Below are 27813 nucleotides of genomic sequence, written 5' to 3'. Positions count from 1 at the left end.
TAGGCACGTCCTGCCATCTGTTAGAGAAAGTGAAGAACGCTAGCTCTGACACTGTGCAGCGTTTATCAAATGGGACTTGTTCCTCTACTGCCCTCATGAACATGCTTGAGATTTTGGCCATGTTGTGGTAATCTTCATTTGTCCTATCCTTAACATATACAATCATTAATGCTGCTTACTAAACAAACAGAGAAACTGCATTTAGTTTCGTAGCATTAAAACGCAGTGAAGAACGAAAATAATGTGTATGCTTATCTTTATTTGAACTTCACATGTGCTCAAATTGCCATTGCTAGGAGACAGAGTTGACATTTAGGAGCAACTGCAGTTTGGAGCCAGGCCGAGAGATGTCGTCTTTGTGCATTCTCGTTGATCACCTTGAGGTACAGACACCTTGAACTGCACCAAAACGACCAGGTACGTCATGACGGTGCTAAATACCTGGAAATATGTAAATAAAACAAGGTTACAGCTTACTTAGGGTGACCAGACATACTCTTTTTAAGAATATTATACTCTTTTAGAGGTTCATATACTCTACACTATTTTCAATTTGCAAAAATCCCCAAATATACTCTTCTCCTTGCTATTTAATTTCTTTCATTATTTTACGCGTAAAAATGCGTTAAAATCCACAGAAAAAAAGAAGCAATGATGGGTAAGTGGAGGTCAGTACAGGCTGGGTCAAATTTAAAAGTGATTGTGCCTCTTATAAAAATCCTGTTTACTCTGCCTGGTACAAATGTTGATTGTGAAAGACTCTTCAGTGTTATTAAAACTTATTGGCGAGAGGAAAAAAGTACACTCCTGGTGTCAACACTCGAACAAGTAATGAAAGTGAAATCCAGTGTGGACATGACCTGTGAAGAGTTTGGACTGGCAATAAAGGACGATTTAATCATAATTTAATTACATTAGACCCATAAGTAATTTGAATCTGTAAAGTGTTGTCCTATTTTATAGGGGCTATAATGGAAGCAATAACAAATAGCCACCCTTATTTTGTTTTGTGTTGTGATTACGCACCTTCAACCTATAGACTATACTCTTTTTGGCCAACAAATATCTGGTCACCCTAAGTTTACTCAAATCATAGCTATGCTTTAGCACGAAAATAACTGGAAATTGGTATGGAATAGGTATAGGAACTCTATGTTCAAATTGCATTTTCTTCACTTCGGCACTTCACTTGGAAATGGTGTGGTCGACACCACCCCTGCTTATCTTTACTCTTCTGTTGACGACATCTCCGGGGTATCGAATCTATATTTTCCACATAAATAACAGGCATTAAGAGTCAGAACAGCTCAAAATAAAATCTACACATTGCGTTCAATTACTATAAATACTAATTAATTGATTACGTGAAGGTTGAAAAAAATAAAAGCTACAGAGGCAATAGATTAATACCAACAGTTTTGTACGTATTAGTGTCCGACGGCAACGTCTCATAACGTACAACTTTATCGTTAAGGTTCGTTGATTACATCCTGATACTCGCATGTAGAATCGCTAATCCAGTTTCGGTTTAATTATAGTTGTCCTTTTATCTTGTTCTTATTTTTTGCAATGCAAATAAAAACTAGAAGTACCGTAGACACACGGTATCAGTAATTAATATCCCATTATACACAATTTTCACAAATTAGTTTACAGGAACAAAAAAAAGTACCTCTGATATCTCTTATATGCCCCCTTCCCTCTAAAAAAACGTAATGTCACGATTATTGTGGGGTCTGTGCCCCTTGTTCCCTCGATTTGGTCACTCTCACTAATTGCAATTTATCGCATTTACATATCGCACGGTGGTAATATAATTAATTATGAAGATCAATCATATTCGCAGCAACAGAAGAAAACTGTTCACATTTTAGCCCATACAAGCAAAACAAATTATGCACGAAATAGTGCTAGATTAACTGCGCGGCTCGCTGTAACTTGATGGAAATAGCCTATTGTCATTTCTATGGTAATAATATTAACAGTATAATTCTTTACCGAGGTGAGAAGCGCCCTGTTGACAACAACGAAACCACCAAAGTTGATTACAGCCTTCTTCGTGGATAGAATTTGTACCAAAAGCTGCACCTGAAGAGAACAAGAAGACAGTTATGTATATTTAAATTTATTTAAATAGCAAATTTGCATATTAGCTACAGATTGTACATTTTATCCCTTTCAGATACAAAAGGATAGTTATATATTGAGACAATACGCCATGGTGGTTATGAAGGATGATGGATTTGAATCGAGGAATGGTGGTTAGTTAATACTATGCAAGGAAACTGGAGTTAAATACAGAAAATTAATAACTGAATTCATGTTTTGAGTTTCTCGACAACATATCACATAGAATACAGTGATTTTTATAGTCTGGTGTATACCTTCCAGGCTGAACCTAAAATTTTAGGGTGCTCATTTTTTTTTTCTAACAGATCCTTGTAGAACAACATGTCCTACACAAATATCCTGCTGATGCCATTCTGGCATCCTTAGGCAATCGCCGCCATATTGGATTCAAATCCCAACGAACACGCTATTTTATATCTTGTGATAAACATTGACATTCAACATATAAGCTCCAAAGATGAACCTTCGGATATTACAATAATGACAAAGGGATTGTCTTTTTCTGGAAGCAGAAATGTTAAGTCGCAAAATAGACCTCCGTAGACCTGCATCAGGAGGCAACTTGTCTTGCTTGTAGATGGTAAAACAACGAACTGAGTGACAACAACGATTAACGTACAGTCACAGGCAATAAAAATGGGACACCTAGATCCTGAAATTCTCACTTCCCGGCAAGGTGTTTTGTGTGTTGCCTAACTCTGCAGCAGTGGTAGAAGTTACCATTGAAAATTAGCTATAAAATCCATTGGCTAGACTACACAATAGACCACTATGTTTTACCATTTCGGCGTAAAAATATTTATGTTCACTCGTACGAGGGTCACTATTTATATTTTGAGCCTAACGATGAAAAAACAGGAATTTGGCATTGAAAACTGCTTTATTGTTTTTCGAAGTATTCTCCTTTATGGTCAATACACTTTTGCATTCGTTCGAACCATTTGTCAAAGCAGTTTTTCAATCTTCTTGAGACACCTCCATAATATGGTTTTTGAACGCATCAACGGCGTCTTCCGCCGACGAAAATCGTTGTCCACGCAATTTATTCTTCACATTCGGGAACGAGAAGAAGTCATTGGGTGCCAAATCAGGACTGTACGGCGGATGACCCATCAATTCGATTTTTTGACTGTTCATAAAGTCGGTTGTTAGACGAGATGTGTGACAGCTGGCATTGTCTTGATGAAGAATGATCCGACGGCGTTTGTTTGCTTTCCGTATTTGACCGAAGACCTCTGGCAAACAAATTGTTGTGTACCATTCAGAGTTGACCGTTCTACGTTCCTCTAAAGGCACAGTTGCCACATGACCAGTTTTTCCGAAAAAACAGGCGACCATTTGTTTCGATGTGCTTCGAGCGCGAACAACTTTTGTTGGATTGGGTTCATCTTGAAACACCCATACAGTCGACTGCTGTTTACGTTCCGGCTCATATGCATATATCCATGATTCGTCACCTGTTACAATCTTATATACGTCTTTTGAAGCACCACGATTGTATTTATTGAGCATTTGTTTGCACCAATTGACGCGAGCGTCTTTTTCAGTTTTTGTCACATTGTGTGGGATCCAACGAGAACATACCTTTCTCACAGCTAAATGATCGTGTAATATTTTATATATGCTGGTGGAACTAATGCCTATGGTTGCCTCAATCTCACAGTATGTCACATGACGATCTTGCAGTATTAGGTTTTGCACAGCATCAATGTTTTCTTGAACAACAACTGATTTTGGACGACCTTCGCGAATCTCGTCGGTGACCGAATGGCGGCCACGATTAAATTCGTTATACCAGCGTTTCACAGTGGCAAAGGATGGGGCTTCATCGCCAAATGTGGAAGTAAGTTGATCGATGCACTCTTGTCTTGATAATCCACGTCGAAAATCGTAAAAAATCATCGCACGAAAATGTTCACGAGTTAATTCCATTTTATTGTTGTCGCGCAATCTCCAAGGCAACATAAACAACACAAATGAAGCTATTGACAAAACATTTGAAGTACGTTATGGTCAATAATGCCAGACGATTCCGTGCAAACCTAACTTCAATCAGTGTTGCCAAGGTTCAAAATATAAATAGTGACCCTCGTAGAATATAATTCGAGCTTCGATTTGGCACTGTGCATTTTTCAATTAGATGTTCCTGTTTTATGAAGTAATACAAACTTTCTTACATTACTTACCATAGCATCTTTCCTGTATCCGCATTCATGTTGTAAACACACAGTATTGCCAGGTCGAACTTTGGTTTTTAACGTTGGTATAGATGCAAATTTCCACTAGGATTCAACTTTCTATATTTCGTGTTTTCATTGATATTTAAGGTATTCATTTTATTTTTGGATATTGAAGTTTCTATTTTTCAATATCTGTAAATATTTTCATTATTTTAAACTGCTTTCCTTCAATTTGTTTGAGAAATATATGGTTTTTGGTTATTTTATTGTTCAAGGTTGTTTGATCGTTGTGCGATAAGGGAGACACTGACTTCACTCTTCTTTATCGCACAACGTGAGGACAACCTTGCGTAATGACGTTTCTAGAGGAATGCCTATGTTGTTAGGTTAGGCCCGTTAGGTTTGGTTCTCTTAGCATAAATACACTGCAAATGTATTATTTATGCTAAGCTAACCAAACCCTTCAACCCTTATATAACAAATTAGGCTCATTATGTTTAATTTTTAATGGAGGTTTCCCAAACTGAAAACTATGTTTCTTACCACTTCCAATTATTTCCTCACCATACATCATACATTTCTGGAATCCTTGATTCATACTCTTTCCAACGATGTATCATACACATTTGTATTAGTAGAGGCATGCAAATTTCGTTTTTGACGAAAACACGAAATATGAAATAATGTGCTGTAATGTTCATTTTTCATGTTTCTGAAAGGTCTGAGGTGTATTTTTCTACCCTGTTTTGTCACGAAATAATGCGAAATGAACTGCAAAATGCGAAATTGACTCTTAAACACGAAATTTACCGTTTATATACCGACGCGACACTTTATGAAGTGCGAAGTATCCTGTGAGTTATGCAATTCACGGAAAATTGATTAATTCTGCTGTAAATATTTCAGAAGCAAAAATGGACCCCTTTACATAGGAATAAACTTAATACTCTGGTAATTACATAAATGTGCTATTAGAAGGGATAAGTTTATTTTGTGTAATAAGTGCAGTTTTTAAATCAAATTTAGGACTATATTCACAATCTTAAAACCAAAATGTCATTTTATATAGCACTTTTGATGTGATTATTCACCGCTATAACACCAAAATTTTATTTTATTTACCGCTTTTGAACCCGAAATCGACTATGTTTTTGTACAGAAATTTTGCTTTTTTATTTACCAAAAATATGTGCCTCTATGTATTAGGAAGGGTCGATTCGACATCCATACCCCCCATTTTTATTGTCTGTGACTGTACATGAGACGAGAAGTTCGGTATGGACTTACATTAATGATCAGGCCTGGGCGGGGGAGGCTCACGATAGTGTTTGCCTCGTGGATTCGACATAAATAAACCTTGGCCTGGCAACGATGACAGTTAGAAGCTGCAGCGGTTTTCTTTCCAGTGAGTTTAGACAATCAAGGCTCTTTCTTCTTTAAGACGACTAGACAATCCAAGAAAACCACTGGAATAAAAATAATTCTTGCTTCACAGGCACCTTTACGTTAAAGCACCAACTCGTGAAGCAAAATTATAGAACAGAAAAGATCCATTCTCTACGCAGTATAAAATAATCAGTCACTGACCTCATATTTTGCATCAGCACTCATGTATGTCGTGTCGATGGATCCAACATCTTCTTCCAAGAACTTCTGAGCCTAGAACAAAGAATAAGATACTCTAATCACACGCTGCGTGATTAATGAAATATTACATTAAATGCTCACACGGTTTCGGTGAATTATAAATTAATGTCAGTATATTAAAGTATCCGTCACTGAGTTAGTCGTCGAAAAAATTATGTCAACGACAAAATATATATGAAAACCAGTGCCGGATCTACAAGCAGCAAAACCCCGCAGTGCGGTGGGGTGGGTGGCGGAGACAAGTAAGCCTTTAGGGGTCCTTCAGCCATTGACATAGTAGAGGGTTCGAATATACGTATGTACGAAACTTAGTTACTCAGGGATACAGGAACGAATGCAATATATACAAGTAAAGGTAAAGTTCCCTGTGTACATAGCACCGTGGCATGAGGGGTACATTTAGGGAATGTGGGGGTAGGGCCCCACATATTTTCGATGTCGGTCATCTTGGAGGTGGTGAGATCAGCACCACGCTGCGGCCGCCTTTACCCCCAATACCATTTGATTTGAGGCTGGGTGGGCCCTAGAGCCGCTTTATGCGGGGACAAAACCGGAAAAATTCTGACCTTAGATTACCCAGCACGGGTTTTCCGCGTGGCAGTCAGACTAGAGTGCGCGTCAAATCTCCTGCATATGGCCTTGAACGGCTGAACAGCACCAGCGAATCACAGACGTGCGGCGTTGCCTAGTTCAGAACCTGTTGCACCTCGCTACTAAATCGTGTACCTGGCGCTCGGATATAAATAGATTATTTCAAGTGTCAGTAGTTCAACAGATGGAAAGATGATGAATTTGCGAGTATGTACGAAAAACAAGCGTGATTGTAGCTTATACCGTTCCCTCTGTAGAAGCAATGTTATTATAAACGTATTTGCTTCGTAATTCCTTCGTACAATGCACGAAATTCGAGTGTCTGGTGATTCGAGACCAATCTTTTATCTTGACGAGACATGGATAAAACAGAACCACACATAAATATGTGTTGTTAACTTGTTACGAAGAACTTGACAATGTAAAACAAGAACAATGGGCCGCTTGTGTTAAACATGCACACCAATTACAGGAAAACGATTTTGTAAGGGAGATAGATCGGGACGAAATTTTGGACCCAATTATAATAAATTTGAAGGACGACACAGAGGGCTAAAGTAGTGTGGTCAGTGACGATGAGGACAACGACGGCAGTTGTTGGAGTGACGAGGGGCCCCTGGCATTCCCTCTGGCATAATCAAGTATGATCTTTTCTCCCATTAAGTTTAATATATGTTATATTATCTAATGTTCCGTGCTCTCCCTGACAAGGCGTTTCGCTCAACCACTCTGTCTCTTTTCCGTGTGAGATTTCGACATGGCACCGCTGCAGTGCGCTGCTATTGGCTATCACCATATGCAGGAGATTTGACGCGCACTCTAGAATCAAATCAGGCTGGAATTTCACGAGAAATGCAGTAGTGAAGGTTTCTTCAACCAATCTTTAATCAGGAAAAAGTTATGACTACATGATTGTAACAAATGTATCATTTTCCAGGTGTGAGAAAACAGTGTCCTATCACATAACGCCCTCCCATTTAAAAAAATTGAGTTGGGTGGGTGTGTGTGTCGGTAGAGGGGGGCTTCGATAATATTTTTGCGGGGGGGGGGGGCAAGACTTGTAGATCCGGCACTGATGAAAACCTATACGCCTAGACTGTCATCACAACACGTTCCACAAGATTTCATACCTTTTAACGCAGCTTCTGCGTTAGGAGTAAACCTCGGAATTTAGGGCAAAGCCTATTTTGTTCCTTTACGGAGAAGTGAAAAATAGTTTAAGATGTTCACGATTCACACAAAATTACACCTATTGTGGGGATTTTATAGTGTTTTAAAAGTTGTAGTTAGTGTTATTTTGGCTATTATTCGTTTATATAGATATTTTAATATTTTTACGGTCTTTGTTTTCCATTTAGCTAGAATTAGTTGAACAATCTGTAGTATCAGAGTTAAACGTATCATAATCCGTTTATCTGTGGTAGTGGTGTTTCCCCTCCACTTAAACCGCTGAAGTCTCATTTGTTGTATTTACGTCTCAGATTCAATTTGGCAACGCTGTGTTGGCACACCAGTCTTAAAGAAGTACTCTTTAGACAGCACAATGCTCAAGTTTTCAAAAGTTATTTAGTTTGACAGCGGTTCGTGCCCTTTCCAAATATTACCTACGATGGGAAAAGATTTCTAATATTTTTGTAGAATAAATTTGTCGATGCCTGGCTATATCAAAAGTGAATATTTACACTTGCTTCTCCACACTTATAGTTTAGTTTATTTATATTTCCTTAATAAGGCGAGAATATTAGCTAAACATTGTTCGGGTGGTGATGGCAGAAGAAAATGCTTCAATTTAAAGGGAGTGCGGTTTATATATTCAACATTGTGTCAAAATAAAACTAATTTGATCTGCAGTTTTTCATAATTATATTTTTCTAGCATTATGTAGAACTTAAATCAAGAGTTTCCTTTAGGGTCTATTTTTTTTTTAATCAAATTTCATAAGCTTGACGCTTATTTTAGGGATATTGCAGTACAAAATTCTTCGGTCTAGTCATGGATGAGGTAGAACGTCTCCTATGACTTGAAGGTTATCATCATTTACGCTACCCAAGAAGCTTCCACACACCCTTTGGTCGTTTTACCAAGACTTAAGAGGGTGCGTATTCCACCAATAAACCATTCAACAGCAATTTATCTTTTGCACATGCTATTGAACTTTTTATCAAAAAATCCTCTAATCCCATACAAATAGAAATTAATACAGCTAACTTAACCAAAAAGAAACACATTTACGTGTACGTTACATGTGATATTAAGTACTTCAACAATTTCGTACACTAGTAATATCTCACTTTGTTGAAAAATGGCAATAGCAATCCATATTAAATACTCAAAACTCAACATTAGTTTCACTTACTTCCTTATCTACAGAACCACACACAAGACATATGCTGACTATCCCAACAGCTGAAAGGCAAGCTCCTACACAGCTAGACAGATAAGCACCATTATAATCTCCAAATACACCAACAAACAAGGTGAACATGGACCAGGTGTAAGCAACCAAGAAGAAAACAAGTAGCAGAAGACAAGACGCAGAAAACAAGTTTGATGTCATGGATACCAGCTGATGAAAATCACAGAATAAACTCCTCACCTTTTTCAAGTATGAAGATGGTAGTGCGCACTGCATTTGAAAACGGTAAGCAATTTTCTGCCTGGCAAGCAAGAAAGATTTGGTGCAGGCAACACAAGACATGTTCAACAACCCTAAACTGAACAGTATAACGCAATTGGCATGCAAGGAAATAGCTATAGGAATGTTGGTGTCTTTCGTAAGCAAGCATTGCACCACAAGTCCTGTCAATAGCCATGCGGACGTCAAGAGAAACTTTCTGATACAGTTGAGACGCAAATTCAAAGCGAAGAAACTACCCATTAGTGATTTGCACTCAGTTTGTACTATGGACCACTTCTCTAAGTATTTCATTACAGGTAACCCCTTGTACCAACAAAGAGGCCACATAGAGAGATGAAGAGAATAGAAAGAAATCGCCAGAACGTTGAGAATGAGATCTTGAATCTCCAGATTTTTCAGATTGAAGTACTTAAAGTCTAGAAAATATTGAACTATAATGTACCAAGAAACGATGTACAAGCATAGGGAGTAACTAGCCAAGAAAGGACACACACGTACTTTGTGATGATCATATTTATCTACCCGAAATGGAAAGCAACCTAATGCTCTACCAAAGAATATTAATGGCAGAATATCATGCTGCAGGCAGAGACAAATCTTAGTATTTTCGAAGAAACCACCGACTTTGGTTTTACGTTTTTGTGTGATTCCTATGTACATTCTAATCAACTAGTTCGTCATTCAAAGACACAACCACCAACCGAAGAAAAACAAAAATTTCTTGCTAAAACTGCGTCAGTAATAAAGTCCACAAACATGGAGTGATCTTAAGGCGTACACAATTACTTCTCTGATAGATGACAGAAGGGAATTGCTATTGAATATATTTTTTTAACGTTTTCTGCACCATCTCGACCCAGAACAAACATAAGTCTCATTAAAGTACTTCCCACAATCTAGACTTAAGACCTACATTGAATAGGAGCTTTGTTGTACCGAGTTACCTTGATTGAGACATTAATCAGAGGTTCCGAAGATTGCCACTTTGGCGCTAGTTAATAGGCCTACCTTTGTGCTTCGTGAGCGTGGGTTTGTTAACACAAAATCTCATTGAATATGAATGTAATTTGTGATCAATAAATTGACAATTGTTTACATTTAATTATCAATTTTGTAATAAGAAACAATTTGATATTAGAAGAGTCTTAACGAAGATCCGAACTATTTAAAATTGTTTCTATTTCAGTTCTTTTACTCGCTTTTCTTACTCGTGGATTAACCAGGAAGACCAGAATGAAGGTTGATCTGATAAAATGGTGAGAGGACAAACACAATGCACCACAGATCCTATCAGTAGCCAGAAACTTTCTGATAGATTTGAGCTGCATTCCGGACCAGGGTTCGAACCTAAGACCTGTGGCTTCGTAGCGAACTCCATATCCTGAGACCCGCAATTAAATTTATTCTACTGGCAATTCTTGTTAGTATATGTATAATACTTCTGTGTGTATATATATATATATATACGTAGTCAGAAAATGTGTAAAATAAAAATTGAAAGCTTGAGCTTAAGTTCCACACAAAGCACTTGAGTTGGAATTTTCGGGTTAAGTCCATTTCATGCACAGATAGGCTAATCGCGACTGGATTTACAGTTCAAAGTGGGATTCGAAACATAATGTGGCTCAAACAGATATGGAACCCGGGTCTCCTTGATTACAATGCAGCGACGTTACAACAATGCCATCGTGAAGGCCCCAGTTTCGCCCTACTTAAAATAATACGAACCTTCTAAACTTGCATAATTTCGACAATTCCTATTCCAAACCAATAGAAATTATTGCAGAACCACGCGAATATCAAGAAACTTAATAGTATACTCCTTGCCATGATACAAGAACTATAACTGATTTAGTTATATATATTAGGTTTTCCCATAGTAAAAAATGGCATTGGTCCAAGCGCACACCAAATATAAGGAAACTATATATGTGTCTTGTAATTGTGTCTTGTGTTTTTACAGTGACCACATAATCGGGCAGAATTTCACTTGAACCGTCAAGTAGGGTATAAAGTTTTTTCATTGTTTTTATTTGATAAACAGTATTTACTGACTCAGAAACCAAATTATGCCACCCTGACATCCTTGAGCATTTTCTGTTATGACGTCATTAAAATATCATCATTAAAATTACAAGATAACCTCATAAGGCCAGGAAAATCATAAAAGGTTCACAAAATGTTCAATAATTAAAAATATTTATGTGCCATGGTAACACAGTGTTACACAGATATAAAATGAGCGCACCCGAAGGTATAGCTCCACGCATTATAGATCTCGGAACTGAAAGTAATAATTCGACGGCTAGAACACTGACGTTATAGTGACCCACGAAAGCTAACTTAGTGGGAGAAAAACCGATGAAAGTTTCATAAGTGGTGTTTAAAAGCACGCGATGTGGTTAATTCCTGTTGTCTTGGAAACACAATAGGCTACCGGTGAATGATTGACTAGTCCGGTTATGTGAGTAGATTGGCAGCACAAGAAGGTAATGTTTCTAGTAGTCATTCAACGCGACATAAGTCCACTTTTATGCACAGATAGTCTAATCGAGACTGGACCTATGTTTGTTCAGCTCATAGATGCACCTCCTTCAAACACAGACACAGTTTTTAATTTGATTTGAATTGTTGTTTTAAGTGTTGTTTAAAGTGGGATCCAGACACAGAGTTTATAACTACATGCAACATGGAACATATTATTGAAAGTATGGCATGAACTTCATTCACGTCTCTCCTAATATGCAGCTCTATAAACTTATATTGAAAAATAAATGGTTAAATTCTGAAAGGTGGAACAACATCGACAAAGAATGATGCACGTATTGATGTTCATTTAACAAGTGAGTGGCTTGGAAGAAATTTTGAAGTTTGAATTTAGTGGTTCTAATATTCTTAGTAGAAAAGAGTAGTATAAAATATACTATTACTGGGGCGAGAAAGTATGAGTCTCCCTCAGACTGATTTGGTTATACTTAAAAGTATGTCAAGATGTCCATATGAGCTTATTGCTCAAGTGTGCTACTCTGTTGAATCCAAGCATTTAATAAAAAAAGCCTTCATGGATTCCATGAGAAAGTATGACCCTTCTCAGATTGGTTTGGCTGCATTTACAAAAGTTGCATCTCTCAGATTGTAGCCCATAAGCTTGTTAAAAATATGGCCCTCTTGGCACTGTTTTGGCTACACTTAAAACTAAGCCAAAATGCTCATAAAAACCACACCCACCCACACCAACACATATTTACTTCCGGTCCACTTCCGGTCCACTTGACACACCTGTGGGTTTCTCCAATTTTTTTAGCACACTGCTGAACCCAACTGGTATTTTGTATTAAGTATAGAGTTTTGATTTGAACCCCAAGAAATCTTATATAATAAACCAACAACAAAAAATACCAAAGCCAAAAATATTAACACACTTAGTATACACACTAAGTATACAAAGCACACTGCTGAACCCAACTGATATTTTGTATTAAGTATAGAGTTTTGATTTGAACCCCAAGAAATCTTATATAATAAACCAACAACAAAAAATACCAAAGCCAAAAATATTAACACACTTAGTATACACACTAAGTATACAAAGCACACTGCTGAACCCAACTGATATTTTGTATTAAGTATAGAGTTTTGATTTGAACCCCAAGAAATCTTATATAATAATCCAACAACAAAAAATACCAAAGCCAAAAATATTAACACACTTAGTATACACACTAAGTATACAAAGCACACTGCTGAACCCAACTGATATTTTGTATTAAGTATAGAGTTTTGATTTGAACCCCAAGAAATCTTATATAATAAACCAACAACAAAAATGCCAAATCATAAATATTGTAATCAATGCAATAAGAATATATCCAGCCCTAATTGGGCTAAGCACCAAAGGAATTGTGATCCAGAAAAATGCAGAACACCCACAAAAATATGCCCAAAATGCCATAGAAAATATAGCATGTAATACTTCACATATAAACATAAAGGTACTTGTCATGTACAACCTTCTACTTCATCACAGCCATCTATATCTTCATCTGGTCTAAAAAAAGAAGGTTGAAACACCCGATAATCATAGACCAGCAAAGCAGTCGCGCAATGCACCCATCCATAGCAGTTTTGCTGGCCAACTTAGTGATTACTGTTTTGTATCAGAGCCAAAATGTGATATTAAGAAATTTTTGAACAGTATAAATTCTGATGTGCAGGCTATTCTAAATGCACAAAATGGCTGTTATAAGCTGTAGCTCAAATTGTTTACACAATATAAGAAATCAAATGGCACAAAATTTACACAGCCCCACATAACAGAAACTGTATCTGTATACTCAAATATAAACTCAGACAAAATACTAAGCAGGTTGATAGACCAATTGCTTATCAAACACTCAGAGTTTGCTGCTAAGGAATCGGGTTGGAGCCTATGTGGATCTCCACACAAGCTCTATATTAATATTTCTGAATTCAGACCACTCCAAGGTTCTACATATCTGCCATTACCTGCCAATAACAAACACTCTGAGTTTGCTGCTAAGGAATCGGGTTGGAGCCTATGTGGATCTCCACACAAGTTTTATATTAATATTTCTGAATTCAGCCCACTACAAGGTTCTACATATCTGCCATTACCTGCCAATATCAAAAACAAAAAAGCCGTGGTCAACCTAGAAAATAATGATCAGAAATGCTTTCTGTGGTGTAGTTTAGCTGCTTTGTTTCCAGTTTTAAATAATCCAGATCGAGTAAGTTATTATAAACAGCATGAACATGATTTTGATGATGCTATGGAGGGCTTAGAATATCCAATGTCTGTTCAGAATATTGATAAATTTGAAAAAAAGGCCAGAGATATCAATGGTAGACCATTATCTATTAATGTATTTATTTGTTCTACTGGTCGTGGCAATTGCTTGATAGAACCTCTCAGAATCAGTACACTTGATGATGATTCTGCTGTCCCTATTGATCTGCTCTTAATTGAAGGGGATGGCACATACCATTACACTCTGATACACAGTCTTGAAGCTTTAGTCAGAAAACAACTAGACAAATCCAACACAATATACAAGTTGTGTCGAAGATGTTTGACTGTATTTGATGGTCAAAAAATAATAAATGGTGTTTATGAGAAGAATACAGAAATTGCTAAAAACAAGTTAGTTGAGCATCTGAAATACTGTGGCAACCATAAACCTGTTCATATGGTTATAATAATAATAATAATAATAATCCTTAGCGCGACAACCCATGAAGGGCCTTGGCTTACCTACCGACTGCCGGTCTCCCTCCCACACTTTCCTTCGTCACTTCTAAGCGTGGAGATCTTCAACCAGTATTGGAATAGTCGGGGGGTCGGCCCGACGTATCCCCAGCCGTTATAGTAGGTCGTCTCGACCGGATTACGCTCACTCACTCGGAGCTCCCCAATTTCCTCACGATGGTGGGTTGCCACCGGCCCTATACGTAGGCCGAATAAATTCCGACCAGAGCCGGATTGGAACCTACGCTGTCCCGCAGCGAACGATCTCAAGACGAGTGAACGCCTTAACCCGCTCGACTACGGAGGAGGATATATGGTTATGACTAAGCCAAATGAAAATGCCAAATTCAAAAAATTTGATGCCTTGTTGGAACACCCAGCATATATAGTCTGTGATTTTGAATCAAACCTCAAACCTCTTGCATTATGCAGCCCAGATCCTGATGAATCTTCAAGTACATCATACCAGCTACATGAACCTTCTAGTTTTTATTATGTGGTTGTACAGGATGGTGTTGTTAGTAAAGAATAGTTATACATGGGACCAGATGCCATCAAAGAATTTGCACATAGAATAGAAAATGAGTGCCTTTACATAGCATCTAATGTATTATTAAAATCAAAACCTATGTTGCCTTTAACAGAGGATCAGATTGAAGATTTCAACAATGCAGAAAAATGCCCGGTATGTGATTCTGAATTTTCAGGCACAAATATCAAGGTGCATCACCATTCTCATACAGATGGTAAATTCAAAATGGCCCTGTGTAATAGCTGTAATATTAAGATCCAGAGACCAAAATTTGTCCCGATATTTTGCCACGGTGCATCCAATTATGATTTTCATCATCTGATCAGGTACAAGGGGGTTGACAAGCAGAATTTAATTATTTAACAGAAAATGATGAAAAATATATTGTTATTAGCAAGATAATCAGTGTTAATGGCAGGCCTATTTACCTAAGATTTCTTGATTCATACAGAATTCTGTCGGCTAGCCTAGCTACTCTGGCCAGTCAATTATCTGATGATCAATTCAAAATTACATGTGCTATGTTTCCAAATCAGGACCTGAAATTAATTAGGCATAAGGGTGTATACCCATATGACTATGTTACTGATTTTTCTAAATTTGATGAGTGTGCTCTGCCATCACAACAAGAGTTCTACAGTAAACTCAGGGCATCCGGAAGCACTGATGATGTGGATGTGGACCAACTTAAAATGCCAGACACTTGGTGATTATCATAAGGCATATTTAAAACTTGATGTGACTCTCTTAGCTGATATACTTCAGGCATTTAGAAAATCATCGATGGAAAATTATAAACTGGATCCAATCTATTTCTACAGTGCTCCGGGCATAGCATGGTCTGCCATGTTTTTGAACACTAAAATGCAATTGGATCTGATCCAGGATCAGGACATGCATCTGTTTATGAAACAATGTATACGAGGAGGCATGGTGCAATGCTCTCAGAGATATGGCAGAGCCAACAATAAATATATTCCTGATTATGATCCAGCACGGCCTTCAAACTATATACTTTATGTGGATGCCAACAGCCTGTATGGTTATGCCATGATGGATAAACTGCCATATGCAGGACCTGAGTGGGTTGAAGATTTCAGCATTGGGGATCTTCAGGACTTTGATGACAGTGACTATGGTCTATTCTTAGAGGTCGATCTGACAATTCCTGATGATTTACACAACCAGTTTTCTGATCTGCCCCCAATTCCTGAGGTTGAGTGTTCACCTGGCTCTAAACAGAAGAAACTAATGATGACTCTAAAACCAAAACAGGGTTATGTCATATACTACAAAAACCTCCAGTTCCTGATGCATCACGGTGTTCAAGTGACCAAGGTTGGCAAAGTCTTAAGGTTTAAGCACTCAACATGGTTGAAGCAATACATCGATACAAACATCGAGCATCGAACACTTGCTTTAACCCAATTTGATAAGACCTTGTTCAAATTGATGGTCAATTCAGTGTATGGCAAAACCATAGAAAATGTCAGGAAACATACTGATGTTAAATTAGTTACTGACCCCAACCGGAGCAAAAAATTGGTGGCAAAGCCCAACTTCAATGACAGAAGAATTTATGATGATAATCTGGCACTCTTTAATATGAAAAAGACAAAGATTAAGTTTGATAAGCCTATTTATGTAGGGGCTGTGATATTAGAATTGGCCAAATTACACATGCTAAAGCTCTATTATGATGTGCTGAAGCCTTTTTATGGTGATCGTGTAAAACTGATGTACATGGACACAGATAGCTTTATCCTTGATATTCAGACAGAAGATGTCTATCAAGATATATCACAGCCTGCATTGCTTAAATATTTTGATACCAGTGAACATCCAAAGATTCAACCCCACAATAAAAAGGAGCCTGATAAGTTAAAAGATGAGACACTTGGCGATGTTATTGTGGCATTTGCTGGGTTAAGGGCCAAGATGTACAGCTTTGAAACATGTAGTGGTGCTGTTGCCAAAAAAGCCAAGGGCATCGGTAGAGTAACTGTGGACAAAGAGCTCCAATTTAAAGATTGTGAAGATTGTCTCAAATCACAGTGTTCAATCAGAACATCAGAATGCAGAATCCAGGGTGTGGATCACTTGTTGACTACAAATGTTATAAGAAAAATTGCTCTGGACCCAAATGATGAAAAGAGATGCATTTTATCATGTGGCATACATACTCTACCATGGGGGCCTCCCCGATGGCGCAGTGGTAGCGTCGTCGCCTTGCAATCAAGGGGTCCCGGGTTCGATACCCGGTGGAGGCACAAGTGGTTCGGATCCCACTTTAAACTGTAGGTCCAGTCCCGATTAGCCTTACTGTGCATAAAGTGGACTTAAAACAACAAATCAATCAATCTACCATGGGGTCATTGTGACTTGATAAGTGGCAATCAATGCCCAATCACAGAGCATGATTTGAAATAAATAAACATGCCAATGAACTTATTTGGGTTCAAAAAACAGGCTATTATGGACCTGCCAACACCAGCACCCTCTCCTGATATACAAACTATGCTATCTAAACTAAGTGGTTTCTTAATTATTCATCTGAACAGCATACTTACAGATGTTGATGTTAATATAGGTAAAACATTGTACATATTTAACAATAACTTAAACCTCTACCAGCTACCTATAGGTGGTTAATTACAATTTATTACAACCCCCGAGGGCGATGTCAAGGTTTCAGTAGGCAGAAATATTTACAGAATTAAGCACTCAAACATGGTTTCTGGCACTGTATATACTGTCTCTGCTGGTGACTGCTTATATATTGAGTTCCCGGGACACTATGACAAGCTTATACCTCTTTTTATAGAATTAAGAATCAGATACTCTATAATAAATAACTGATAAAAAAAACACAATGCCAAATGATATTTTTGGGCATACAAGGCGCGAAGATCACAGTGATGAGATTCTGATGCTTGATGTCAGAGTCAAAAAATTAAGAAGTGATTTACAAGCTCTACAAACCACACTTATTGCCAGTCTTCAACTTGAGATTACTAATTTACAATCACAATGCATGGACCCTCTTCTTAAAATTGACTCAGAACTCAAATTGCTGCTTCAGAAATACACTGACTTGGCCACATTAGATAATTTTCAAAGTTTAGAGGAGGCTGTAGCAGCTCTTCAAGCCAAATTTAAGACTCAGGCTACCAACTCTGAGCAATTGAAACAGCAACTAGAATAGCAGATTGGTAGTGTCCAGACACAGCTCCAAACAATTGTCAAAATCACCAAACTTGAAAACCTCAACACTGAATCTGAGCTATCTCATTTTCATCACTTGATCGATGATATCCAAACAAAGCTTGAAATTTTACAACAATCAACACCTACTCAGGCAGACATAGCCCTGCTCCAAGATGCTATGCATAGTGTGGCAGATGCTACTGAATTGGATGCTGTGAAATTAGCCCTTGAGTCTTTGCAGAATACTGTAGCCAATCTGCTTACATCACAGGAACTTCAAAATATTAAAAGATCCGTACATCGCATATTGAAATCAGAAGACATCAAGAATATCCAGACAGAGATCAAACAGCTTACTCAGACAGTGACCACTCTACCAACTAATCAACATATTAATGAACTGCATGCCCTGTTTGAGGATATCAGAACCCAAGTCCATGATCTTACAGCCCAAAATTCAAAATTGGCTGTTGTTCAAAATCTACAACAAATTGTAGTCAACATCAAACAACAGCTAGGGACCATAGAATCCAACCAAGCAAATGCTCTGTCTGTTTTTGCCACGCAGCTTCAAGAGATTGTGCAACAATGCAAGAAACTTGCTGTGGACATGAGAATCAAACCAGGCCACGATGAGATTGTTAGGACTATCAACGAGCATCTTGAAACTGTAATGAGCAGATTGCTTACAGCAGAAAATGAAATAACTGGCCTAATCGAGAATCCTAAGCACACAGTAATATTTGAATTGAACAGTATCCCCAACAAAGAATATGATTCACCATTTACACCAGGTGGGAAAATATATATGCTGTACCCTGCACAATTTTATTACCAGTTTTTTGGGGGCACACTCAGACCAATCAAGATCAAATATTGGCTCCAACCACAGGCTCATCACTACCCTACCTTATCAATAACCAATGCTGACAACAAACCAAAGGTCACCAGTGTAGAGTTAGAGGATTTTACAGACCCCGATACATTAGAGACAGCTTATGCTGAAGATGAAGGTTCTTTGGAATTTAAAATACAAATAGGGGACAAACTGTTTTTAGAAAATCCTGTGGTATCTGCTGCTGAACACCCCATAGCTGCAATATTCTTGTTTACATACTATGTCTAGACAAACTATTGTTGATGAACTACACAGACCAGCCAGAAATAACTATGAGCGATTGCCAGTAGTCACAAAAGGCATAGATGACCTGTGGCAGGCTGACTTGGTTGAGATGGCAAATGGACAGCTGAAAAACTTAGACAAGATCAACAAGGGCTACAAGTATCTACTCACTGTCATAGACACATTTTCAAAATATGCCTGGGCTGTGCCACTCAAATCCAAGACTGGAACATGTGTTACAGAAGCCTTCAGGACAATCATCAATCAGAGTGGAAGATCACCGCGCTATCTACAAACAGATAATGGCAAAGAATTCTATAATTTGGTGTTCCAACAATTTATTAAAAGCCAGTCAATACAACATTACTCGAGTTACAGTGATCTCAAGGCCTCTATTGTAGAAAGATTCAACAGAACCCTAAAAAGTCATATGTATAAACAATTTACACTTCAAGGTAATTATAAATGGCTTACTATCCTACCAGAACTTCTAGATCAGTATAACAACTCAGTCCACACCACAATCAACATGAAGCCCTCTGAGGTAACTTCATCTGATGAGCAACAATTGATCAACACTGTTTACTATCCTAGATACAAACCAACAACCAGAAAAGCTAAATACAAGGTCGGTGACCAAGTAAGAATCAGCAAATATAAACACATATTCAAAAGAGGCTTTACAAGAAACTGGAGCACTGAATTATTTACAGTGGTTCAAGTTAAACATGTGACCCGTAGCACATATATAATAAAAGACCATCGCGGAGAAATTCTCAAAGGCAGATTCTATGAAGAAGAACTCAGCAAAACTAAACAGCCCAACACATATCTTATAGAGAAAGTCATCCGCAGAAAAGGCAACAAGATACTGGTCAAATGGCTAGGTCTCCCAGAACTCAGCTGGATCAAGGCAGACAAAGTGATACTATGAACAGCTGGGTGTCATAAAGAGACTACCACAGCCTGAACAGCAGACTAAGAGAAATGGCAAGCTGCTGCCTGATAATATTAGATGTCTTATTGTTGGGCCATCGGCTTGTGGTAAAACTACACTAATGGTTGATAATTATTTATTGGCACCTACTGTTTAGACTGGAAAAACAGGCACTTGTATGTCTTCTCTAAGAGCTTAGAACAATTAAAATATCAGCAGCTGATGAAGCTATATGATGGACTGGATAAAGCCACTTTTGAATCAGATATTAAGCCACCCAATGACTGTCTTGATAACTCTGTTGTTGTGTTTGATGACATTATACTGAATAACCAAAACAAGGTTAGAAATTTCTTTACACAGGGGCGGCACAAAAACATAGATTGCTTCTACCTGGCACAGACTTTTTCTAAAATACCAAAACAGCTGATCCGAGACAACAGCAATTTTATATGTGTGTTTCATCAAGATCATACCAACCTCAAACACATACATGATGAGTATGTAGGTGGGGACTTGAGCTACAATGATTTTTCTAAGTTTTAAAGGAGGTGCTGGAACCAGGACAGCTATGGGTTTGTCACAATTGATATGACAAGGAAAGCCAATAGTGGTAAATACAGAAATAAAATCAACAATTTTCTAGACATTGAAACATATATAAATAACCATGAAAAGGCCAAACATTGATGATCTTAAATTAAGAGATTATCTTGTAAAAAGAGTTAAGGGATGGAAATCAGAGAACCGAGGTATTTATGAACAATACAAGCGCACAGAACAGCCTATTATTGATGCTATTGGTGAACTAGGCAAAGATATCAGAACTGTTAAGAGCAAAATCAAAATTTGATCACAGAGCTTGTACCAGTAGCTGCTAGGAACATATTAGATTATCCAATCACCCCACTTTCTAGTATTCATACACCTAGTCCTGTTGCTCCTCGAAGAATTTAAGCTAGTCAGGATCCTATTGAATTGGGTCTTTTTGCTCAAAAATATTTAAGCACACCTAAAGACAACAAAGATGAGGTCTTTGGTTTATATGCTGACACAGAGCGTGATGGTAGCATCATACATAGAATTGGCAATTTGAGAGTAACATTTATGGGAGATGATCTCATAGTATATTCAGCATCTCATCTTGGAGAAAGAGGCAGTTTTGTTAAGTATCCTGGAACACCTGGATTGTGGGAACTGATGACTCGGAAAAGGCCTGGCAGCTATACAGATCAAGACTATGAGCACTACACAGAAATACTAATAAATCAGATGCTCTATACTAGAACAATGATCCCACACAAAAAAAGAGTCAAGTCTAGCAGTGGAGCAAAATACAACAACTTAATCAAGCCCATATGGACACAGATCATGACTGGTAGTGGGATCAAACAGTACAACACCCTGCCTAAAGAATTTGTGTGGGTTGATGATGTCAAGAAACTTGTAGATAGGTTGCTGGTCATAGCTGGTGAAGAAAATGCCGGTAACCATAATATTTACAATGAAAAGATTGGAATTATGGACATGATAGCCACCAAATTGTCTAATTTTATGGTCAATGACACTAAGGGGATTGGATATCTTATAAAAATTATTAATACTCTACCACCTAAATTTTGGAATATCTCTGAGGGTCGGGGGCTGGTTAATGACATCATAAACAAGCTGCCATTTGAGCTACACATACCAGGCTATCAGTATTGTGGTCCCGGTACCAAACTAGACCATAGACTAAACAGAGGGGACCCTGGTGTTAATCCCCTAGATGCTGCTTGTAGAGACCATGACATAGCATACAACACACATACCGATCTTGACAAGCGACATGTGGCAGACAAGAAATTAGAAGAGGCTGCATTTGGTAGATTTGTAAGCAAAGATGCTTCTTTGAGTGAGAGAATAGCAGCATTGGGGACCACCATAGCTATGAACACCAAACAAAAACTGGGGTGGGGGTTGTAATAGATTAAATAAACTGGCTACAACTTAATTGAGCTATGTAATCCCAGAATATATATATAATAAACCTACAATGAAAGCCAAGGGTGTTATGTATCAGATACCACATGCAGGTCTTAAATCTCTTGGTACTCTCGATAGTCTTCTAACCAAAAAGCAGCTCAAAAAGAAAAGCTCTTGTCTTGCCAAAGGCCATGGTATGAAGTTGTTACTTAGTACCCCCAATTAAGAAAATTACAGCAATCCAGAAAAAAATCCCATGTTGGGGGCTCCATATTTAGTATCCCGGCCATCTTAGCAGCACTCGGCGTAGTTGGCAGCTTAGCAGGGGGATCAGCTGCCATAGCAAAAACAGTAATAGATGCCAAGAAGAATAAGGCAGAATTAGATGAACTAAGGCGCCATAATCTGGCCATAGAGAGACAAGGCAAAGGTCTTAAGAGAGCCATGAATAAGTTTTAAAAAACAAGAGCCGCTTACCAACCAAGATATTGAAGCTTTAATCAAACCACTGGGCATCAAAAATTTTAGAGGTGTGTACATGTCTGATTCTTTACCAGAACAACCACTCAAAAAAGAGTTGTGGCATAGTCAATTTGGATAAGTACAAAAATCAGGGCACACACTGGATCTGCTATCTTAAATATTTAAACAATGAGGCATTTATATTTGATTCATTTGGAGGTATTCCACCTGAGAATTTAGTAAAATATATAAAATCAACTAATCTTTATTACAATAATGACCGTGTTCAAAACTTCAAAGATGTTAATTGTGGACATCTGTGTTTATCTATGCTTAGATATCTGTCTCAAATAAATAAACCATCAATTGAAGATTTTCAAAAAGCCTTGTGGTATCTGAAGCATCATGGGAGTATTCCATCTTACCAGCCAAAATTCAATATTGAAGCTCAGACTACATGATGATATAGTATATCCCAAAACAATAGTTCTTAGAGCATTCTATGGCATGTACTTGATCCCTAATATTACACACCATAACAACACAATCACAGTTGGGGATCAAAAAATTGTCACCACTCCAGGGCAGTATAATCTGTCTACTCTAAATGCTCAGTTACCCAGAGGTGTAGTGTTAACTCAAAATTCTGTCACTCACAGAGTAGAGATTGTGTCTGCTACAGAGACAATGGATCTGGATACTATAGGAGAGCTATTAGGCTTCCAGAACAACACAAAACTTGAACCAGCCATCAAACACACTGCTATTAATATATCTAAATTCTTAGCCATAGAGACTCTGAATATTCACTGTAATGTGGCCGATGGTATGATCACCAAATCAGATGGCATAGGCACTCACAAGCAAACTGGTATCATCGCAACATTCAAACCTAACTCTGAATTTATGGAGCCAATCATCTACACTCCATCACCAACATTATATTTTCCTGTGTGCCATAATAGAATAGACTACATTGAGTTGATGGTCACTAATGAAAAAGAAGAATTAGTTGATTTTGCTGGAGCCACAACAACTGCTATCATAGAAATTAATATTTAAATAAAAATACATACAAAAAATTGGAAAATATCGAGAGTTATGAGCTAGTCATTCCCCCCGAACCGTAGGACCTTTGCAAATTTAAATCAACCCAACACAGAGATTGAGGTTGACCTTGATGTAGGGGATGGCTTTATACACCCCTACAGAGCAGACCTCTATATCAAGTTTGATGTTGTCAATCTCGATGGTACAGATTATCCGGCTAACTCAAATATAAGACTGGTAGACAATTTTGTACCACATCTGTTCTCTGAAATCGAGATCAGAAAACATGGTGTTGTTATAAACAGAGTAGACTACCCTGGTATTACCTCTACAGCTTTGGCCACACTAAAGTTATCCAAGACCGAGGCTTCTTACTACAAAATAGGTGGATTTGAGGCTGGTGATAAAATATTAACCAAGAACCACACTGTACTGTTCCCTATGCGCCTGTTGCCTGGATTCTTCTCAGATTACAAAGACATTATATGGAAGGGTGGTTTAAGAATCATTTCGGAGAGCCGCCAATGATAATAATGCTTTGATGAGGTACAGTACATTAAACTCTACTGGTGCAGCTCTGCCTAATACCCTACCTGATGAAGGCAAATGTCTTATTCAGACTATGGAGCTAAGAATCCCGGTTGTTGAATATGAAGCCAGTTATGCTCTTAAATACAAAGCAGATATACTAAAAAATCCACAGGTGCCTATACAATTTTATACATATCAGTGTGTGCAAAAGCCTGCCACTGGTAGCTATTATGAATTTCATGCTACAAACTCATTCTCCAGTATACAATATGACATGCTAGATTTTGTAGTGGTACTGTTTCAGACCGGAAGAAACAATAACCAAGAAAAAAATTCAAGTAAGTTTGATAGCTGCAACATCAAGAACATATATCTTAAAAATGGCAGAAATGAGGTGTTTCCCAGAGAAAATTATAATTTAAACATGTCCAAGGATGATTTTCTTAAATTACATGAGGCCTATACAGCATCCAAAAGAGTTACAACCGGGAATACTGACATGTATTACTCACCAGATGAATTCAAAGCACAGAGACCCATATTTGTCATCAACACCTCAAGAAGGAAACAGGTTGTGGTTAATGACAGGACAAATATTAAAATTATCTGTGAATCCCATGATGCACTCCCTGATGACACCATATGTAGTGTTATTCTTATAGGTGAAAAATCATATGTTTATGATGTAAGAAATGAGAGAGTCACAGAGCAATTCTAGAAGACTGCACAATGCATTATTTTAGTATTAGATATATGAGTTGAGCCTGGTCCTGAATTAAAATATTCAGGACATTCCAGCTCAACATATTAACATAATAGTACAAAAATATTTTGAACAAGTATTTAAGCTTATATTACAGTGTACTACTGTGTAAGCAAAAAGCTCTTATGAGCATTTTGGCTTAGTTTTAAGTGTAGCAAAACAATATCAAGAGGGCCATATTTTTAACAAGCTTATGGACAACAATCTGACAGATGCAGCTGTTGTAAGTGTAGCCAAATCAATCTGAGGGGGGTCATACTTTCTCAGGGAATCCATGAAGGCTTTTTTTACTAAATACTTGGATTCAACAGAGTAGCACACTTGAGCAATAAGCTCATATGGACATCTTGACATACTTTTAAGTATAACCAAATCAGTCTGAGGGGGGCTCATACTTTCTCGCCCCAGTAATAGTATATTTTATACTACTGAAAAGCATGGTCTAAAGCAGTCGGATGTCTAAGTATTGCCTGAAGATATTATTAGGGACAGAGTACTACCGTTGAGAATCTTCAGATAAAAGGCCACAGTCTGTTACTGGCCGTTTCTATATGGATGTTTTAATTATATCTGTTACCACTATTTCATTTGTTCATTCGATCACGTAGAGAAGATAATTGGCTATTAGAAATGAACAGCTGGTCACTGCAATTATACTCGAATACAGGTTGTAGACAAAAAAAAGTATGAACATCCTGATATGACACAAAAATCCTTATTCGTAAGAAGTTAACCCACTCTTGGTTGAAATTGCAGCATGTATCCGACGTGTGGTGTACAAATGCAGGTTATGCACAATGTTGAAGAGAATATGCATCCATTCCTCGTGCAAAACTGCCTTTAGTTCAGAAAGTGTGGCTGGAGGTGGAAACCTAGTACGCACTTTGGTCTCCAAAATACTTCACAAATGGTCAATTATGTTAATATCAGCAACTGAGGAGCAGAGATGAGATTTTCCACTTCATCTTCGTGATCATTAAACATGCTTTGATGCATCGAAAAAAATGATTGAGGGCACTGTCGTCTTGAAACACAGGTCGTTGGTCAAGGAACACTGTCCGGATCACAGGATAGAGATGCCCAGAATGCTGCGATATTCCTTTGCTGTGATCCTCCTCCCCCCCATGGGGGACTACAAGTGGTCAAAGAATACACCAAAATATGGTTCCTTACACCATCACAGAAATCACAAAACATAACAGTAGGAAGGAGGCAGTCAACATGAAAGGCTTCTGCAGCCGTTCTTCACACCCAAATACATCCGGTGGTCTAGAATAACAAGCTAGGAGCTTTGGTCTGGTTCAGTGAGTGCCTGCACAAGTTGCACCTTGAAAGCCTTTAATTATAAACACTTATGAAGCACATCATATACCATAGAACGGGGCATTTCCAACTCGCAGCTCACCTTTCGAACCAACTTCCTGGAGTTTCCCTGGAAGGTTTAGTCAAAATCTATCCACTGCCTCCACCTAACATGACGGGCGACCAATGGTTTTGTCTTTGCATAGGCAACATTCCCCAGGAATTGCGTATACCAACGCTTTATGGAGTTCTAATCAGGTGGATCAAACCTAAACGGATGTCGTAAACTCGGTTGAACTGTGATCACAGATGTTTTCACATATTCCACAACACGAAAGGTTTCGCGTTTTTTACTCGGCACCATTCTGTATAAACAGTTCACATGCGCACGGTGAATACTTCAAGTGAAACTTCTGAAGTCTAGTGCAGTCAGTGCTTGATCTTTCCACACACCGGTCCCGAAGAACGAAAGAGAAGAAATATGTACAATCTTTTCGGGACACCCTCTATTATGTAATATGAAATGAATTAAGTTCTAATTTGTATTTTTTTATTTGTAGTAACTGTCTTAGAACGTTTCCCTCTGCATCTGATTAGAATAAAATCAGATATTAATTAAGAAAATGGTAAAAACTTCCACTTATTTTTTTAAAAAAATATGAAAACATAATTATTATTTATTACGTTACACATATGGATAACATACTACGTTATAAATGTTTTTATAAGGTTTTCTATGGTGTCTTAATGAATAAAATCGGTATATTAGTTCCCGAGATATTAATGACTAATTAGAGACCTAAGCAAACTATGTAGTTAAACAAAATGGCACATTGATAACTTCAGAGCCAGAGTAGCATCATTAGGATTTTAAATTAGTAAAAAGTGGTTAATGAAAATATGCATTAAAACAAACCTACTTGACGGTGTCACAATTTTCAACTTTCACTACTCACCCCAGTCAACTGCCGTGTGGTGTCAACCACCAGTAACTCCGAAACTGCTATAACTAAGAGAGCGAGTACACTTGTATAACTATTGAAAAGCGATATCATTGACTTATTCGGAAATACCTAAATGTGATCAGTGACAAGAATACAGCCTACAAAAAAATTGACTAGCAATATGTTATATTGTTAAAATAGAACACTATAGAGATTAAAACGGCAACAATTAAATTTCCTTCAACTCAAATAACATAAGATGCCCTTCAACTAAGTTTTATCTTGCGCTATGATAGAGAAATATGTAGGCTGTGCATCTTACTTGAAAAAATGATTGTTACTTACCTCCTGGGAAACCATCTCAGCATAAAAACAACCGAAGATGAGGGCAAACAGAGACCAGAATGTTGAACACAAGAAGATCCAATAAGTTTGGCTAACAAATCTTTCAAATAACCCCATCACGAACGAATAAATTGATAAGACAATGAAGAGAAGTACAATACCAAAGATAATTAAAAACATGTATGGGAAATTATGCCCCA

The 27813-nt window shown here is 37.7% G+C and overlaps 1 protein-coding gene across 2 annotated transcripts; it reads right to left on the bottom strand.

The window, feature by feature from the left end:
• Positions 1–251: 251 nt before the first annotated feature.
• On the bottom strand, positions 252–27418 carry LOC146004379 (gustatory and odorant receptor 63a-like). Of its 2 annotated transcripts, none has more exons than XM_083143181.1 (4): positions 27281–27418; positions 5898–5969; positions 1999–2088; positions 252–441 (listed from the first exon to the last, which is right to left on the bottom strand). In XM_083143181.1, exons 1-4 carry the CDS (start codon positions 27377–27379, stop codon positions 313–315), a joined length of 390 nt encoding a protein of 129 aa, XP_082999307.1. In that variant the 5' UTR covers positions 27380–27418; the 3' UTR covers positions 252–312. The 2 variants fall into 2 exon arrangements, with proteins under 2 accessions (XP_082999307.1, XP_082999306.1); XM_083143180.1 differs by lacking the exon at positions 27281–27418 and adding an exon at positions 8905–9063.
• Between the last annotated feature and the right edge of the window lie 395 nt (positions 27419–27813).

Source organism: Lepisma saccharinum, chromosome 21 (genome assembly GCF_977018435.1).
Source record: "Lepisma saccharinum chromosome 21, izLepSacc3.1, whole genome shotgun sequence".
NCBI classification, from domain to species: domain Eukaryota; kingdom Metazoa; phylum Arthropoda; class Insecta; order Zygentoma; family Lepismatidae; genus Lepisma; species Lepisma saccharinum.
This window is presented reverse-complemented; position numbering and strand designations above follow the sequence as displayed.